Source organism: Pezoporus flaviventris, unplaced genomic scaffold (genome assembly GCF_033815535.1).
Source record: "Pezoporus flaviventris isolate CSIRO_AGI_PZ_B2104156 unplaced genomic scaffold, CSIRO_AGI_Pfla_v1 ptg000059l, whole genome shotgun sequence".
In the NCBI taxonomy this organism is placed as follows: Eukaryota; Metazoa; Chordata; class Aves; order Psittaciformes; family Psittacidae; genus Pezoporus; species Pezoporus flaviventris.
Genome location: NW_026892607.1, coordinates 2,114,460 through 2,131,768, shown reverse-complemented (window position 1 = coordinate 2,131,768; position 17,309 = coordinate 2,114,460). Strand labels below are relative to the sequence as shown.

General features: G+C 55.1%; 1 protein-coding gene across 1 annotated transcript; it reads right to left on the bottom strand.

Annotated features, from left to right (window-relative positions):
- Positions 1-899: 899 nt before the first annotated feature.
- Positions 900-16,968, bottom strand: IL23R (interleukin 23 receptor). Its single transcript, XM_061469723.1, has 15 exons — positions 16,680-16,968; positions 14,332-14,426; positions 13,447-13,740; positions 12,696-12,819; positions 11,640-11,836; positions 11,234-11,379; positions 10,920-11,079; positions 9,928-10,010; positions 9,415-9,631; positions 7,115-7,312; positions 6,347-6,430; positions 3,779-3,841; positions 2,944-3,040; positions 2,019-2,109; positions 900-1,548 (listed from the first exon to the last, which is right to left on the bottom strand). Exons 2-15 carry the CDS (start codon positions 14,387-14,389, stop codon positions 928-930), a joined length of 2,433 nt encoding a protein of 810 aa, XP_061325707.1. The 5' UTR covers positions 14,390-14,426; positions 16,680-16,968; the 3' UTR covers positions 900-927.
- Positions 16,969-17,309: the final 341 nt, after the last annotated feature.

Sequence of the window (17,309 nt, the reverse complement as noted above, 5' to 3'; positions counted from 1 at the left end):
AGTGGGTAACTCTAGATAGGTTATAGGTATACAGGTTAAGAAGACCCCTGTATTTCATTTTCAGGGTGTCAGCAGATCCAAAGCCATGTGCCTAATAAATGCTGTTCCACTGTGTCACGTCATGCTTTACACAGCAAGGTTGGAGTGCTGACAAGCTGCTGTGCGATGCTAAATCGCTGGCCCATACTGGAGAATCTGTCCAGTGACTAATCCCAAGGGATTTAAAATCAGCCTGGCAGATGATGGAGGCTTGTTCTTACCTGATGTGTTCTTTATTAGTTAACGGGAAGGAAAATGAAATTGAGTTAAGAAAAGATTTCATGTTCTTGGTACCCGTGTGTGCTGTATGGTATATAAATCATGCTCGGTGTAGTGTCGCTTCATTAGGAGTGATCCCAAGATATTCCACACGTTTCCATCAGGATGTCTAAGGGATGGTTTTATCCATCTGAGCTGCAATCAGTTCCAGGGATGAAATGCTCCAAATATTCCAACCCAAACCTATTCTATGATTTAACAAGAGAATGATTTTGAATAGTAATCGAAGCATTTTGCACCCTGCAGCAATCACCCGGTTTGTATTTCCATTCCCATGGGAATGCAGGTTTTATGGGGTTTATGCTTGTGACAAAGTGAGGTAAGTTTAAGGTTGTGATGTAGTGGCCAAAACATTCCAGCAGCCACAAGACTTTCAGATTTGGAGGTTTTGGCCCATCCCTGGCAGTGTTCAAGGCCAGGTTGGACACAGGGGCTTGGAGCAAGCTGCTCTAGTGGAAGGGGTCCCTGCCCGTGGCAGGGGTTGGAGCTGGAGGAGCTTTATGCTCCCTTCCAACCCAAACCTTTCTATGACTGCTGTTTGGGGTCTCCGAGGCTGACATGTGCCATGATCATCACTCTGGGGGTTTTTAAACAGAGCTGCACCATCCCTCAAAGTAATCTTCCGATGTTCTGTGGAAAGCAGGGGTTTATATCCACCGACTGCCCATTCGTGGCTCGCAGGCAGGAGAGCAGCTCATCGGGGACCAGCATTTGCTCTTGAACCTCACCGGCCGCAGCGTGTCCCCACTGGTTGTCCAGGATGGAGCCACATCCCGCCTGCGTTGAGCTGAACGTGTGGCTTTGCCCGCTCTGGCTGTTGCTCAGGACGAGGTTGATGTGCTCCAGCAGGCAGACGTGGTGTCCCCCTCCCTCCCCGTCCCACGTGTGGGGAAAGGGGCTCGTGTAGTCTCTGAAGAAGAGGTTTGTCTCCGGTTCTGGGAGGGATGCTGGGGGCTGTGTTTGGTAAATATTGGCTGCTACGTATCCCAGCGCGTTCCCATCGGACACCTGAGGTTTGTAGTCACTGATGTGCTCGAAGGGCATGGCGGTAGCAGGCACCGTGCTCTCCTTGAGCTCCCCGTCCTTGGGGATCTCTCTGCTGGGATTCCTTCTGGTGACTATGTTCTTGTACTCCTCGTGTGCTGGCATCTCCTCTACTTCCATAACTGCGGGGTCCCTGGTGTCCACGAACGGCTCATGGAGGCTGGTCCTCAGGAAATCACTGTTTTCCTGCAGGGAAAATGATTGGGGTAGCAACAAACTGGCAGATTTTTACCAACGGGAGAGCTATCATTGGAGCATCCCAAGGAAGAAATGGGGCAATGACTTGGTGTCTGCATCCTGTCTTCCAACCTCCCTCATCCAGTCCCCTCTGTGAATGAGACTGCAGTGAGGTGGATGAGAGAAGACAGGGAGCAGCTGTGCCTGTCTCTATGCTTCTGCATGCCCTTCAAGGCAGCTTGCATCCACTGTGGTCAATATAATATATGCAATAAAAAGCACATTGAGGCAAGGTTTAAAGACCTCAGCTAAGCTGGGCTCCCATGCGCTTTGCAACTGCCTGGGTAAGAGATTCCTGATCAGTTCCTGGTCCATTAGAGCTCAGTTCTTTTCCCACCCTTGTTTCTCACAGCTCTGGAGCAAGCTTTAAACTAAGGGGAGGCAAGTGAAGCAAAGCTGGGAGCTCACGGTGCAGTTACCTGGAGCAACTTCACCATGCTGCTGTTTTCCATGTGGGGGATGTCTTCAAACAGCCATTTTGGCAGGATTGACACAACCAGGGCATGAATTCTGTGCCAAAAAAAACAAATAAACCCCAAGGTGTTAGTCCGTGCTATTAGTCACTTATTCTTCATGCGGGATGAAATGTCGCTCAGTAGGAGGGCACACAAAATGCATCCATCCTTTAAGGATGGCCTGGAAGCTCCATTTGGACTCCAGCTCTTCATCTTTCAACCTTTTACCCCCCCACCCTGATTTGATTCGTGGTGGTGCAAGCCTGGAAGCTAAATGCTCTCCTCTCCCCTCTTTCATGGTTGGTTGGGAAGGTCTGACCAGCACCACGTGCCATAGAGGTCTCCCATTCCCATGGGTCTGCATCAGGGACAGCAGTGCCTGGACACCTGGACATCCCCATTCCAGTTAAAGGGCAACCTGGGATAGATGAGCACCAGTTTGTGAGGGTGCCTAGGGAACAGCAGGTAAAAAACAGTGTTAAGATGCTCTCTGTTGAGTTTTCCAGGTGCTCCAGTCTTCAATCTCTGCCTTCAGCATCCCCTCCTTTGCCAAGACTGGGATGTGTTTTTACCCTAGGATAAAACTTACCAATGGAGATTATGGTTTTCCTCTCTTTTTCTACCCCTGCCTTCATATCTCTATAATAATATCACATGGCCCTCAGGCCGGCCTTTACAGAGGAATGACTTTTTACCCTATGTTGGTCCCTGACTCGCTACAGAGCACACAGATGTCTTTTCATACAGCAATCCAGCTAATGGGTGGACTTGCCCTCAGAAAGAGCAGGCTGCAGTGAAAAGGACTGGTTTCTGCAGGCAGCTTTCAAACACTCTGGAACAAAAGCATGAGTTGGAGATGAGGAGCAGAAACTGGAGGTCAAAGTCATACCTTTTTCTGGCTGATTTTTTAAACATCAGAATTACGACAACAACCGATAATACGACCACGCTGATGCCCAGTCCCAGGAAAAGTCCAATGTCATCATCTGAAACAGGACAGAGAGGAATCAGGTCAGCCCGTTGCCCCATTGCCATGATGTCTGGTGATGTAAAGGGCAGATCTTTGCTAAGACAGCCTCCAGCATCTCACTTGCCCCTTTGCTCCTCAGTTAAGGAAGCAAAGGCAAAACTGTGACCAGAGCATCCCTGTGCCCAGGGCAGGAGGTCACTCAACTGATACTAAGAAGTGTGGTCACTGTGTTTAACCATTTCCTACCCAGCCTGACCTTCCAGAAACGTGGAAGTGAATTCTTCAGCTTTCATTGGTTTTGCTTTGGTTTAAGTGATGCAGCAGATCATAACAGCAGAAGATGTGCGCACCAGAGCATAACCAAAGTTGGAGAAGTGGATGGGAAATGCTTAAATGAGTCTCTGGTTCAAAGTGCAAGATTGAAACAGCCTGCTGCCATTGTGCTACATTACATTAGCTTCTATTTCCTTGCTCTCTTACCTCCTACTTGTAACATACAACGTAGTGTAAGTCTCATTAGGAAGCGAAACTGAAGGCACGCACTATGTGGATGCAATCCATCCCTGAGAGCACTGCGTGTGTCTCATGTCCCCATTGAGTAAAAAGCTGCTTTGGTGGCCCTGACCTCTCCAAAGCACAAAGGAGCTTTCGCTTCCCCATCACCAGGTGCTGCAGGTGCTGCTCAGGCTCCAATTTCCACTTCTGGTCAAGGAGAAAGGTCCGGCTTACCCAGCCTCAGCTCCTGTGTTCTTACCATGGGAGAGCTCGCTGTAGGTGCTGCTGTAGGTGCTCTCCAGGAGCTGGTCTTCTGCAGGGACTTAGGGAGAGAAAGAAAATGCCCATAACTTCATCTATGGGATGACAGAGAAGCTGTGCCTTACCTTGGTTTTGGTAAATCTTATTCAGAAAAACTAATAATGAGAAAAAGTAAAGCCCCCTAAAGACATTAATAACTCCAGCTCTGGCTGGACTCTACATGATCTCCTACTTCTCATGGATCCAATTAAACAAGATGCTGATGAATACATAACACCAACTATTGAACACCTTCCATGCACATCGCTCCCCTCAGCACCTGAAACAAGAATTCCATCTTCCTGAGGAACTGTACATCATTCTTCATGAGCACCTGCAGATGCTTTCCCAAAGTGCCTGAATACCATGGGATTGAATCTGCTGATAGTATCTGGTTGTGTGATGGGCTGTGCAGGGAGGGAAGATCTGCAGCTAAAGAGCAAGAAGTGTCTCTTTGCTAAAATAAGCTTTCTTCATGGCTAAATTCAGCAATTCCCTTGGGATCTGAGAACCTGGCACAGGGTGCCCAGAGAAGCTGTGGCTGCCCCATCCCTGGCAGTGTTCAAGGCCAGGTTGGACACAGGGGCTTGGAGCAAGCTGCTCTAGTGGAAGGGGTCCCTGCCCGTGGCAGGGGATGGAGCTGGAGGAGCTTTAAGGTCCCTTCCAACCCAAACCATGCTGGGATTCCATGATCTCTTCTCCTTAACAAACACCAACACAAACCCAAGGCCAAATGCAATTTTTTCCTCTCTAAGGGAAAGAAAAATCCCAGGAAAGGTGTTGCCTCTGATTCTGTGCGTCTGAAGCACACGCATCTCCTAGCAGAGCTCCTGGAGTTCAGTATTTCACTCCCCTAAGCGGTGTCTCCATTACAAGCCCACTCAGCTGAAGTTGCTGCAGATGCTTCAAAACATCTTTCAGGTATATGGGATTGTGGAAGGAAAGTGAAGGAATACGTGTTGTGCAGCCTGGAATTCAGCAGTTCTGTGTCAGTGGCACACTGAACATGTATACATGAACAGTAATGCCTTCCTGGTGATTGACAGGCTCATCTGAATGGGATGAGGAGCGAGTTTCAGCCTGTGGGGTCAAGCTGGAGGACTCCACTGTGTGTGCTTTGAAGGCAAACCTGGCCACAGACACGAGCTTCACTGCTGCCCCTTATTGGTACTTTCCCACCTGAGCCCCCAAGCTTTGTTAAAGGAGTCTGTGCTAAGGATGAAGTCTCTATTTTATTAAGCATTTAACACATACCTAAGCCATTGCTAGTGATAAGGCTAGAGCATCCTGCTTCTGACACCCTGCTCTTTCCCGTTCTCTGGGCAGGCACCTAATAGGCAACACCTAATAGCCAGGGCTAACAGCCATGAGCAGCCTGGGATGAACTGGCCAGGAATATTTGCTCCTATTTGGGGTGAAAAATGGCATACGTGCCCTTCCCAAAGCCACGAGGGGTGCTGACCACAGACACGGAGCTGGTTTGGCCCAGGGAAAGCATCTGAGCAGCTTCAAAGAGCCTATTTAAATAGCACGGCAGCAGGGATGGGGAGCTGATGACCTCCGCAGGTGCTACCGGTGCCTGCAGCTACTGCTGCCTCTGTCAGGGGATGCGGGGTGCTAACAGGGCTGAACGGCCCTGAACTGCCTCACCTGGAACCTCTACCCACACCCGTGCCCGGGGCTCTATTTAAGCTCATCCCTGGGTCTCCCTTCCCTTCCTAGGCTGTGCTGGAAGAGCTGGATCTGACTTCATGGCTTCCTTATCTCTATGGACCTGCCCAACCACCACTGAACACTGCAGCATCCATGAAGGTTTTGCCTGTGCTGTGGCATCCATGGAGCAGGTACAGTGGTGCTGGGAGGTGTCCTCGGTGCTCAGATGTTGAGCTGTGCATGGGTTATCCTGGGTGAGGACCAGCAGCAGGATGGAACAGCTCAGGGACCTGGTATGCCCAGCTCTTGAGGACGCCCAAAGCCAACCCATGCAGTGCTGGAGGTGAAGATGGTCCTCGCTTTCCTTTGTGAACTGGTCCATGCTCTTCTCTAAAAGAGTTTCCAGAATGGAAGGCCACTTTCTTCGCACCCAAGATAAGGAAGAGCAACCTGCGGCGTGGCCATTTGGTCTCTGTAAACGTTGTTTTGTGTATGTTGGTTTATCTGTAATGTTTCCCTGTCAATGTGCAAAGCAGCAACCTCATCCCTTCTATCACGGAAAGGGAGAATGGTGTATCTTGTGAAATGAGGGTGGCTCTCCTGTGTTAGGTCTGTGCACAGGAGCAAAGATCAGCTAGGGAAGGCTTTCATACAGCTGCATTGATAAAAAGATGCTATTTTCATGTCCTGCAGCCAAGAGGCTCCCACCCAGAGTCCTGCTTTCCTCTGGTCAGTGGTGGGGGGGTTATGGTTTGTTTCTAAAGCCTAATTCCACAAAGCTGGCAGACTGTGGGAGCACCAGGAATGAAGCAGCAGGCTGAGCTCTGCAGCCCCATTGCAGCAAGCAGCAGCTTCTCCACCCAGCCAGGCTTACCTCGGCTGGAGCTGGGTTTGCTGGCTCCATCGGGGTAGACTGCATATACTGACACATTGATGTGACCTCCAGCTCCTGCCTCTGCTGGAAAGAAGCAAGGTTTGCCTTTAAAATGTGGTTGTGAGCTGCTGTGGAAGCTCTAGGCTTGCCCAAGTGCTTGTTATTGCATGGTGAAAGTAGATGGAGGTGTGGGGGGATGCCCAGCTCTGGGTCTTTCGTCTCCTTGGAATAGCCATTGCGTGAGTTGTCCCCCAAAACACACGTGGGAGAGCAAAACCTTCATCATGTAACTGGCTAGGAAGGACTCCAAAGCCCAATAAACATCAGGATTAACGTGGGATGCAGGAATGGAGTGGGATGGGTCCTGAGATGCTTGTGCTGTTGGGCTCAAGCTGGGGTGGTAAGGACCTGCAGGCTTGTCCCCCTGGGCATGGTGGGGAGGAGAGGTGCTAAAGCAAGTCTTGGTGCATCTCCTGTGCTTGGAGAGGCCTCCACGGGTCTGGTGTGCCTTCCCTGCCTGCCAGCTCACTTGTCACTTCATTCTCTGTCCCTGTAACCTTCATCTGGAGGTCCAAATCCTCCTGACTGTCCTCATGTCTCCTACTGCTTCATTCCCCCTTGCTCCCTAAGGGCTCTTTATGGTCCCACTCCCCAAAACCAGTGGACAGGGGCTCAACTGCAAATGAAGCTCTGCCTTTAACGTAGTTTGGCTTTATAATAACACCGTGATGAACTGCACCAAGCAGCAACAAGACTCTTGGAACATACCTTGGATGTCTGTGTATGTTGCCTGGTACGGGACTTTCTTCCAGAAGTACTGCTCCTTTGGGCTGTATGGGGTGGTGGAAACCCATTCCACGATGAACCACAGAGGGGGCCTCCTGCTGGGGCTGGGGGGCTGCCAGGCCACCAGGACCTTGCTCTGGTTCTCAGGCTTGACCTCCACAGCCACTGGTGCTGGGAACTCTGTGGAGAGAGATGGAAAGGGGTCTGTATGCCAACCTCATCTTGGAAGAGCAAGGGAATGGAAGGGTCAGCTAAGCACAAGCAAAATGAGTCTTTCAGGGTAATGTTTAAGGACTGAAGAGGGAGCCTCTAACACTTTGTGGTTGTTCTGCCCACCACAGCCTCCAACCATCACCTCGCCCACAAGTCCTTCTCTGTTCACAAATGGGTCCAGCGGGTGCCTTCCCAAGCCGGTTCCCTCACCGTTTGTGTTGGGCAGTTCTCCTCCACAGTGCTCCATGAACCTCCCAACCTGTCTCCTCTCTGCTGTATTGCATTTCCAACAGACGTCTGCTAAGTTAAGTCCCCCACAAGAATAAGAACTAGAGACTGTGCTTATAGGCTGTTTCATCTGCCTCTTCACCCAGATTGGGTGGTCTAGAACAGACTCCCACCATGATATCTGCTCTGTTGTCCTTCCCCCCTGGTTTGTACCCATAAACACCCAATCCTGTTGACACCAGCATTAAGCTCTAGACAGTCCCTTACCCCACTGCCTCTTCTTTTGTCTGTCCCTTCTGAAGAGTTTAGAGCCATCCACTGCAGCACTCCAGTTGTGCCGGGCATCCCACCATGTTTCCATGCTGGCCACTATGTCATCACTGTTCTCCTTCTGCACAATGGCTTCCAGCTCCTCCTTTTCTTGTTTGTTACCCATGCTGTGTCCATCAGTGCAGATCATGGAATGGTTTGGGTTGGAAAGGACCTTAAAGCTCACCCAGCTCCAACCCCTGCCATGGGCAGGGATACCTTCCACTAGAGCAGCTTGCTCAAGGCCTGTCCAACCTGGCCTTCAGTGGGGCTGTTGGTCCCACCACGCTTTTGGAGGGAGAAGCCCTAATTCCTACATGACTGTTCTTAGACCCTTTCGTGTTTTCTAACACATCAGGAGCCCTTGCATCTTTGCTGGCATATGCATCTCCACCCTCTGCCTTCACTGAGATGGCAGACTGAAGGACCTGATGGCCACAGTCCCTCCAACATTAGTGTGCTGCCCCAGGCTTACCTCTAGTGAGGCTGGTTTTATCCCTTTCCCCCTTCAAATCTAGCTTAAAGCTCTTTAAACAAGCCCTGCTAGCTCTTGTTTACTATGTCTATATGTGCTCACATATAGGTATCACAAAAACACACCTTCAGCTTTGTCATGCCTCTTCTGAAATGCTTTACTTGTCATTTCTTGCAAGAAGGGCTATGATTCTGATAAGTAGGAGAGATTAGAGTGGTTTTTCCACCTTCTTTCTCTCTGGTCTCTTTTTAGTAACAGATTTGTCCTCAGTTTGAATGGGGCTTTCCCCCCTGTTGCTCATTAAGAGTCAGCTTTCACAAATGAGAAAGTGATGGTTGTGGGGAAAACCACAGCCTGTGGTGCAGGGAAGCGGCCTGGGAGGGTTGGTTTTGTCCCCTCCCTTTGTGCTTGCAAGGACCCAGCTCACAGCAGGGGCTGTGTCCCTGGCACCGAGCTGTTTTGCACCGAGCCCATGGCACAGCCCATCCCTGCCAGGCAACACAGGCAGGATTAACTCATGTTTAAGCTTGTTGCTGCAGCCTTCAGAGGCCAAGGGCTGAGGTACGTGACTGTGGAGCATCTCCATCTCCGGGGAATGCCGGCCTTGCCTGAAGGATGCTGTGTTCCCTCAGCAGAGCAGGCAGAGCTCTGCTGGCCCTTTTCCCCTTGCTTTCATAGAACCCCAGCCTGGTTTGTGTTGGAAGGGACCTTAAAGCTCCTCCAGCTCCAACCCCTGCCACGGGCAGGGACCCCTTCCACTAGAGCAGCTTGCTCCAAGCCCCTGTGTCCAACCTGGCCTTGAACACTGCCAGGGATGGGGCAGCCACAGCTTCTCTGGGCACCCTGTGCCAGCACCTCAGCACCCTCCCAGGGAAGAGCTTCTGCCTAAGAGCTCATCTCAGTCTCCCCTCTGGCAGGTTAAAGCCATTCCCCTTGGCCTGGCCCTGCAGCCCCTGCTGAAGAGGGCAGCTCCCAAGCCGTGATGCACAAGCTGCCCTCCCCTGCCGACAAAAGCCCATCTCAGTTAAAGCTGCATTCGGCGTGCGTTGGATCCTACCTTCGAGGCTGTTGCTGCCCTGGGTGAGGGTGATGTTGGCGGGGCTGGAGCCCCCCTTGGAGTTGTGAGCGGTGACACGGAGGGTGCGGGCCCCCGGGGGCACCAGGACACTGCACCCGGCGCTGGAGGCGTTGCAGAGCAGCACCCTTCCCACGGGGATCTCGGCGGTCACGGAGTAGCCCAGGATCCTCCCGCGGGCATCCTGGGGTGCCAGGGGCTGTGGAAGGTGAGACACAGACCCTCCATGGGGATGGGTGCGTGGTCCAGCACTGAGACACCCCCGTGCAGGACAGACACACACCCCCCCCTTGGCTGTGCAACACGGATGGGTTTTGCAAGGAGGGAGAGGTTTTGCCCCAAAGGCCACTTTGGGGTCTCTTGTTCTCCTCATCTCTTTGGTCACAGGGCTCTTTAGGAAGGGCATTGCCTTCCGATGCCTCTTGGCGCTGTTCTCCCAAGGGGAGGAGCGAAGCACACGGAAACTGCGCTGCAGCTGCCGAGCCCAGAGCTTACCTTGATCAAGACCGTCACCTCGCGGCTGCCGTTCGGGAACGCCGGGCCCAGGCGCCGCCAGACATCGGGAGCTGCCGCGGGGGCTGCAGGAGGGAGCGTGGGATGAGCAACCCCGAGTGGAATCGGCTGGGGCTTCCCACCCGTCCCTGCCATGGGGCTCCCATCCACGCACAGCCTTTGCAGAAAGCCCCACTTGGCTGATGCCTCCATGCACGGCTGGTTCCCATGGGGCTGGTGATGGTGATGGAGCCCAGCAGCAGCAGGGATGCAGGTTGGGAGCCCAGCAGCAATGTCGTTGTGCACAGCTCTGCCACCGTGGGGAGGAAGTGACCCAGACTACAAACAGCAGTGAGCGATGCTTTTTTAGGGCAAGCTTGTCTCCAGCTTCCTCGCTGTAACCAGGACGTGAGGGCATTGCTCGCTGGGTGTCTCCGTTGCTGCAGTCTGAGGTATCTGAGTGTCTAAGCTCATCCTGGTGTTAGTAACCAGGATGCAATGGTGGAGGTTGACCCAAGACAACGGGTGTTTGGGGCTGGTGGGACACCTTGGATGATGTGGGTTTTCCAGCTAGGGCAAGAGGTGCTCCCTGCTGCTGGGGAGCAAAAAAGCTGCCAAAGATGGATAAGCAGATCCCATCCCTCTTTCTGTATGGAAAACCCTGTGCTTGCAAAGCCAGTCTGGTTTCGCTTCTGTTCCTCCCATACTGCAGCAGCCTCAGGAATCTGCCTAAATCACCACGACCTGCAGCACGCCACAGGGCCAGGAGTGCTTGGAGGGCATGAGATGAGCTGCCAGCTTGTGCCAGTGCTCATCCCTCAGCGGCAGTGTGGGGATGGTGATGTGGCGGCAGTCCTGGACCACAGCATCATGCCTGATACCTGCCAGCAGTGTCTTCAGGGATGTGCCAGCTCCCATTCCGTGGCCAGGCTCCCACAGAGCATCCCGAGGAGCTGCTGGCTGCTTGGGTAACGCAGCGCTGAGGCTGAGCTTACCTGCCTCGGGGGTGGTGTAGAGGAAGGGGGAGCTCCAGGCGCTCCAGGGGCTGTCGGCAGCGCTGAGCCGGCACCGGACCTGGAACACGTACTGGGTGTCACTGTGCAGGCTGTGCTGTGAGCGGGAGCCGTGCTGGGCCGTACTGTCCCACACCTCCACCTGCAAGGGAAGCAGGGTGCCCGTGGCTGGCGGTGCTGAAGCGAAGGGGTGGGTTTTGAATGACCCCAGGTGCTCCCATGGCCTGTGGGTGCCCAGGGGTCTCCAGCAGCCCCGGCAGCTGTGCCCATGGCAGGCTGGGGCTGCAGGCTCTCACTTGCCACGCCGCGCTGCCCGTGGCTTTGTGCCGCTCCTCACAGCGCACGCTCCCCAGCAGCGTCTGCCTCTTCCAGTGGATGGTGGTGATGGGAGCTGAGGTCTCTGTTGTCTCTGCACCGGTGACCAGGGGCAGAGCGGGGATCACTGCGGGGAGAGAAGAGAAAGCATGGGTTTGGGGGCTGGCACACATAGCAGGCTGTCCTCCCTCACGTGAGCTGCAGTGCTCATGCAGGTCATGCAACCATGGAATGGTTCGTGTTGGAAGGGAGCTTAGAGCTCATCCAGTTCCAACCTTCCCTTGGTGTCCCTAAAGTGATGTCTCGGGGCAGTGCCTGTGGTCACGCAGAGCCCCAGCACACAGAGCAGCTCAGGATGGAGGGACAGACGGATGGGGATGGACATACCGAGCTGCTGCAGGTTGAGGTGCTGAGGGGCTGAGCGGGCAGCACCCAGCACGTTGCTGGCCTGCACCCATGCTGAGTAGTGGTTCCCACCATGCAGGGTGCTCACTGGTACCAGTGAGCCCGCAGGGAAGACCTTCTCCTCCTCTTCATCATCATCGTCATCCTCCTTAGCATCCTCTGTCACTGCTGTCCGCACTCTGGGAAGAAGACAACATGGTCAGAACCCCTCAGGCATCATGCACCCGTTGGAAAAGCAGCTGCAGCTCTCTGTAGGTTGCAGCTTGTGACTGGGGCACAGTCATCTCCAAAGCCAGTGTCTGTCATTCCTAAAGCGAACTAGAAAGTGGTGCCCTCAGTTCTTGTCCTGCCTGTGGAGCACCTGTGTTGGAAGCATCACTGTTGGCAGAGAACATTCTCAGCCCTCTCTGCCCAGCTCCGTTTGAGCCCAAGCAGGCTTAGGCAGGTGGTTAATCACCTCCCTTCACAAAGCCTCCGTATGATGGGATTTAGTGCATTTGCTTTAACAACTGAGTCAGGCTGGCTTTGAAAGGCTGCCAGTCTTGTGTCACCTGGGCTTCGGTGGCAGGGAGCATCCCCGGCTGGGTAGGAAGGGCTGCGGCACGGAGCGCGGCTGCTTCGGGTTCAGTCTTTGCACCCGGCTGGAGTTTCAGTTTCGGGGTTTGGGCGGTGCAAGGTGCACGCACGGCTGCACCCTCAGCACTCCCTGCAGCTCAGAAAGACCAAGACCAGCGCAGGTGCATTGCTGTGCTGTGCTCCGACACGATGCAGCGCTCACGGCACTGAGCGCAGAGTCCACCCCACCGGTTCAAAGCCACGGTTTAACGTGTGGTTTGCAAGCAGGGGACCGGGAGCTTTGGGAAGTGTAAGTAGGGCACGGGTGCCAGCAGCAGAGCAGCCCTGGTGTCACCCACGTCTGTGGGCGACCGCAGCGCCATGTGCCGGCTCTGCCGGTTACCGCGCTCCCTCCTCGCCCTGTCTCCATCCCATGGGCTTCCTCTCGGCTCCATCCCGGTGCTTCCATCCCGAGGGAATTACCTGCGCAGGTGGAGGGTGTACTGGGTGGGCAGGTGGGTTGTCTGCCCTGTATCCCATGTGCATGCCATGTGTCCCGAGCGCTCCTGGATGGCGCAGGTCAGGTTGCTGGGGGGGTCCGGAGGGTCTGTGGAGGCAAAGTCAGGTAAAGAGTGTGGAAAGCCCCGACCAGTGCTGCAGCTTCCTCGGTGCTGGCGGCTTCACAAAGGCCTGCAGAGCTGTGACCAGCTCTGGGGCAGCAGCACAAGAGGGACGTGGAGCTGCTGGAGCGAGTGCAGAGGAGGCCATGGAGATGCTGCGAGGGCTGGAGCAGCTCTGCTCTGGAGCCAGGCTGAGAGAGCTGGGCTGGGGCAGCCTGGAGAAGAGAAGGCTCCTGAAGGGGAGACCTGAGAGCAGCTCCAGTGCCTGAAGGGGCTGCAGGAAAGCTGGAGAGGGGCTTGGGACAAGGGATGTAGGGACAGGCCAAGGGGAATGGCTTTAACCTGCCAGAGGGGAGACTGAGATGAGCTCTTAGGCAGAAGCTCTTCCCTGTGAGGGTGCTGAGGCGCTGGCACAGGGTGCCCAGAGAAGCTGTGGCTGCCCCATCCCTGGCAGTGTTCAAGGCCAGGTTGGACACAGGGGCTTGGAGCAAGCTGCTCTAGTGGAAGGGGTCCCTGCCCGTGGCAGGGGCTGGAAATGGAGGAGCTTTAAGGTCCCTTCCAAGCCAAACCAAAGCCCTTGCTTCCATGGATCCCTGCAGCCAGGGGGTACTCACAGCCGGCCAGGACGGTGGTGCCGCACACGAGCTGGTACATGTTGGTGTTGGGGCAGCGGGCGAAGCAGGTCACGCTCCCAAAGGGCATCCGGAACTCCCGCAGCCGGAGCTGGACGCTGCTGCTGTTGAGGGGGGCTGGGGTCCCCTCAGCGTGGCTGTAGTTGAAGAAGATGCGGAACTTGGCCCAGGGGCAGCCGAGGGTGGAGATGCAGTTGATGGAGATGTTGGTGCCCATCCGCACCACCGGAGCGGGCTCGATCCAGACGTGTCCCGAGCACCTGATGTTGGCAACCCCTGCACCAGCATCCGCTGAGTCAGGGCAGCTCCGGGTGGGAGCAGGGGATGCTCATGGGCTGCTCTGCTGGGATGCAGGCAGCAGCCCGCCAGGACCCACAGTGGGGGCCGTCCCTTTGCTCCCCTCTGGGATGGGGATAAACCCCTTTGCCTTCAGCACAACCCAGCACCCCCTGACTCCTCCCCTCTGCTCACAACCCCTCCTTTCACCAGCGCTGGTTCTGCTCTAACGTTCAAGGGAAATAACCTGTTGTCTCGAGATCTCTGATCCCCTGAGATTAGGGCAGCAGCCCCTGCGCCGCTCCTCGCTATCAGATGAGAGCTCTGCACTGTATCCGGCTCCTTTTGCCTTCCTGGAACCAGTGTGCTCTGGCTCTATCTGTGCAAAGGCAGGACCACGTTGCAGCTGGATGTGACCCCACTCCAAGGATGTGAGTGGGAAGAAAAGGGTGCAATGGGAGCTCCCTGCAGCGCTAACGAAGCATTCCCCCTAAACCCGTGGCTGTAGCTGCATCCTTTTCCTTCTCCCGCTCCAGTTCCCTGTAGGTCCACGGTGTTTGATCAGTGGTCGGTGGCGGTGATGCCCCTTACCTGCACACAGGCAGCAGAGCAGGATGTGCAGTGCCAAAGCCTTGCTGGACCCCGCCATGGCCTGGGCTGTGCTCACTGCCCGCACGTGGCATAGTCTGGAGGGAGGAAAGGTGGGAGCTGTCACACCGGGAACACCGCTGCCCCGTGCAGCCGCGTCCGCCCTCAGCCTGGGATGCGCAGGGACCATCCCGGAGGCGGCAATGGGGATGCGTGGCAAGGATTTCCCTGGGGCTCTGGGGTCAGGCAAGGCTGTGCTCACAGGAGGAGGGGGGGGGAATGAGCCCGTGGGCAGTCGGGGATTGAGAACCCCAGTGTCTGCCCCCGGGAGCAGCCCCGAGGCCACTTTCCCCATCTCCAGTGGTATTCCTCTTGGTTCTCCTATCTGTGGAATTTCCCCAGTCCTTCACTCCTGCTCACACAGAAGCACATTCCTGCAGCCTTTGGTAACCCAGGGCACGGAGAAAGATGAAGGGAAGTATCCTAGAACCAACCAGGCGGGAAAAGCCCTTCAAGCTCACCCAGTCCAACCGTTCCCCAGCCCTGCCACGGCCACCACTGCCCCATGGCACTGAGGCCTCCCCTCCACGCTGTGTGAACACTCGCAGGGACGGTGCCTGCAGCCCTGCCCTGGGCAGCCTGTTCCAATGCCTGAGCACCCTCTGGGGCAGGAATTGTTCCTCAGCTCCATCTAAACCTGCCCTGGGGCAGCTTGAGGCCGGTTCCTCTTGTCCCATCCCTTGTTCCTTGGGAGCAGAGCCCAGCCCCTCCTGGCTCCATCCTCCTCTCAGGCACTTGTAGGGAGCCATCAGGTCCCCCCTGAGCCTTCTCTTCTCCACACTGAACCCCCCAGGTCCCTCAGCCCTTCCCCATCACACTTACACAGGTGTCTGATGGTGGAGTAGAGCTACGGGAGCCAGGCTCCTGCCAGTGGAGCCCAGGGACAGGACAGGAGGCAATGGGCTCACCCTGAAGATGTGGAATTCCCCATTTCCACAGTTAAACACAAGAAAAGGCACTTTAAGGGTGGCCACACAAGGGGCTGGCCGCCCTGAGGGCTTTCCCTGCAGTCTGCACCCCTGGAGATGCTCAGACCTCACCAGACATGGTTTTGTGGAACAGAAGCTTTCCCCATCCTCACATCATCCTTCCCACCCCTTTGCTGTGGCAGCTCCTGCCCCAGACAAGCCGTTTCCAGACCCCCAGGCAAGGAATTCCCCTCTTTCCCAAGAAGCCACACTTCCATCCCACATCCCGCCTGAATTTTAACCTGCTCCCTTCGCCTCCCTCCCCAGCCTCTTTGGATTCACCCAACAAGGCGAAACCCCCTCAAAGGGGAAGCCCAGCCCCATGGGGCTCAATGGCTTTGGAGCAGCACAAGGACACAGCTCCTGGAGCTGAAATCAGAGCCAAGCCTTCCATAGGGCTCCCATAGTTTTCTTTTTAAGGCAGCAATAACTAAAATCATAGAAGCAGATTGGGTTGGGTTGGAAAGGCCCCGAAGATGCTCCAGCTCCAGCCCTCCGGGTCGGATGGCAGGGATGCCTCAAACTAGAGACAGAGACTAGAAATGACTGGAGCCATAGACTAGAACTAGAGACACACACCAGCAATAGCCCCCGGCACAATCTGATGTTACAGACGAGTTTCCCCTTGAGGAAGACACTGACCCAGAGTCACACCAGCTGCAACGCCTTCAAAATGCTCTTGTTCAACCCAAACCGGGCTCCGAACGCCAGCGAGGGCTGCTGTGTTTCCCTGCTCCGTGAGCTGACCCCATTTGGTTTAAGGGCTGTTGAAGTATTCATGAATGAGTCAAATTTCAAGCGCTTTCCTATTACCTGACCCACTAAAAGAGCTTGAAGGGCCTCCCAGTCGCCTGCAAACGTGCAAGTTAAAACAAATGGGGGGGGGAAGCATCAACCCCAACCTTGTGCTGTATGAAAAGAGTTGAAAATGCAGCAAATCTGCCCCACTGCCAGCCCTGGGACGGGATTGCAGCGCTGCCTCCCCTGGGATTGCTCACATGTGGTTGTATTCCAGTTTATAGGCATGTGCAAGCTCCGAAGCCAGGTGGAACGGGACCGTTCCCCTTGTTGGAGAGGTGACAGTCTGCTCTCGTCCCTGTTAAAGGCTCCTTGTACATCAGTGCTGAAGAAATGCAAACTGCAGGAGGAAAGAGCTGTCCCGCTTGTGCAACCCGCACCATGCGAAGCCTTCGCTGGCAGCGGGTCTCGGACCCAAGTAAGACACTGAAGCAGCAGCTGACACACACAAAGAGGGGTTTTGGGTTCGGGATCCAGGTGGGAGCAGGCAGGAAGCTGGGAAGAGCAGGGAGGGGGGGTTCTTACCTTGCCAGCGCTCAGGACGTGCTGCCGGGCCCCTGTGCCTGGGGCTGGGGCTGCCGAGCGCTGTGAGAAGCATGAGCAAGTGCGAGCCTGACCTAGATAGAGAAGCTGAGAGTTTCCAGTGTGAGTCAGTCCATGGGGAAACCCAGCATCCCCTAAAGAGGAGCCCCGGGGGGAAGGGCTTCCTTTGCTCCTTCAGTGTTCAGAGAATCTGGAGCCACCCCGGCAAAGTGAAGCCCATCCCAAGTGGATTTAGGATGGAGTCAAGGAGCACAAGGTGGCAGGAGCTCAGTGAAGGAGCCCCACCAGTAAAAGAACGTGGTTTTGCTAATACCAGGAGCACACAATGAAAACCTCCTTAAGGGCTGAGGTTGTTGTCACCCCCTCTGCTCGTGCTGGTCCTAAGGGGATGCTGATGGACCACAGAGCCCCTGCTCCCAAACCAGCCCCACTGCAGAGCCCGGGGCTTCCTCTTTCATGTCGGTTGAAGAGTTAACCTCAGTAACAGTGTTAACCTCATTAGAGTGCTGCAACCACAGGAAATACCACACTGCTCGCCCGCCTCTGCCCTCAGAGGAGGAAACACTGGGGACCTGAATTCCCCCCTCTCTCTGCCACAGACCTGAGCTGCTC

Excerpts from the sequence above, each read along its gene's own strand:
- IL23R (XM_061469723.1), bottom strand. The coding sequence starts at position 14,389 with ATGGCGGGGTCCAGCAAGGCTTTGGCACTGCACATCCTGCTCTGCTGC. Across the intron at positions 11,380-11,639 it reads CCTCAACCTGCAGCAGCTCG|TGATCCCCGCTCTGCCCCTG; the intron begins GTATGTCCATCC and ends CTCTCCCCGCAG. Across the intron at positions 3,842-6,346 it reads CAAACCCAGCTCCAGCCGAG|TCCCTGCAGAAGACCAGCTC; the intron begins GTAAGCCTGGCT and ends TCTCTCCCTAAG.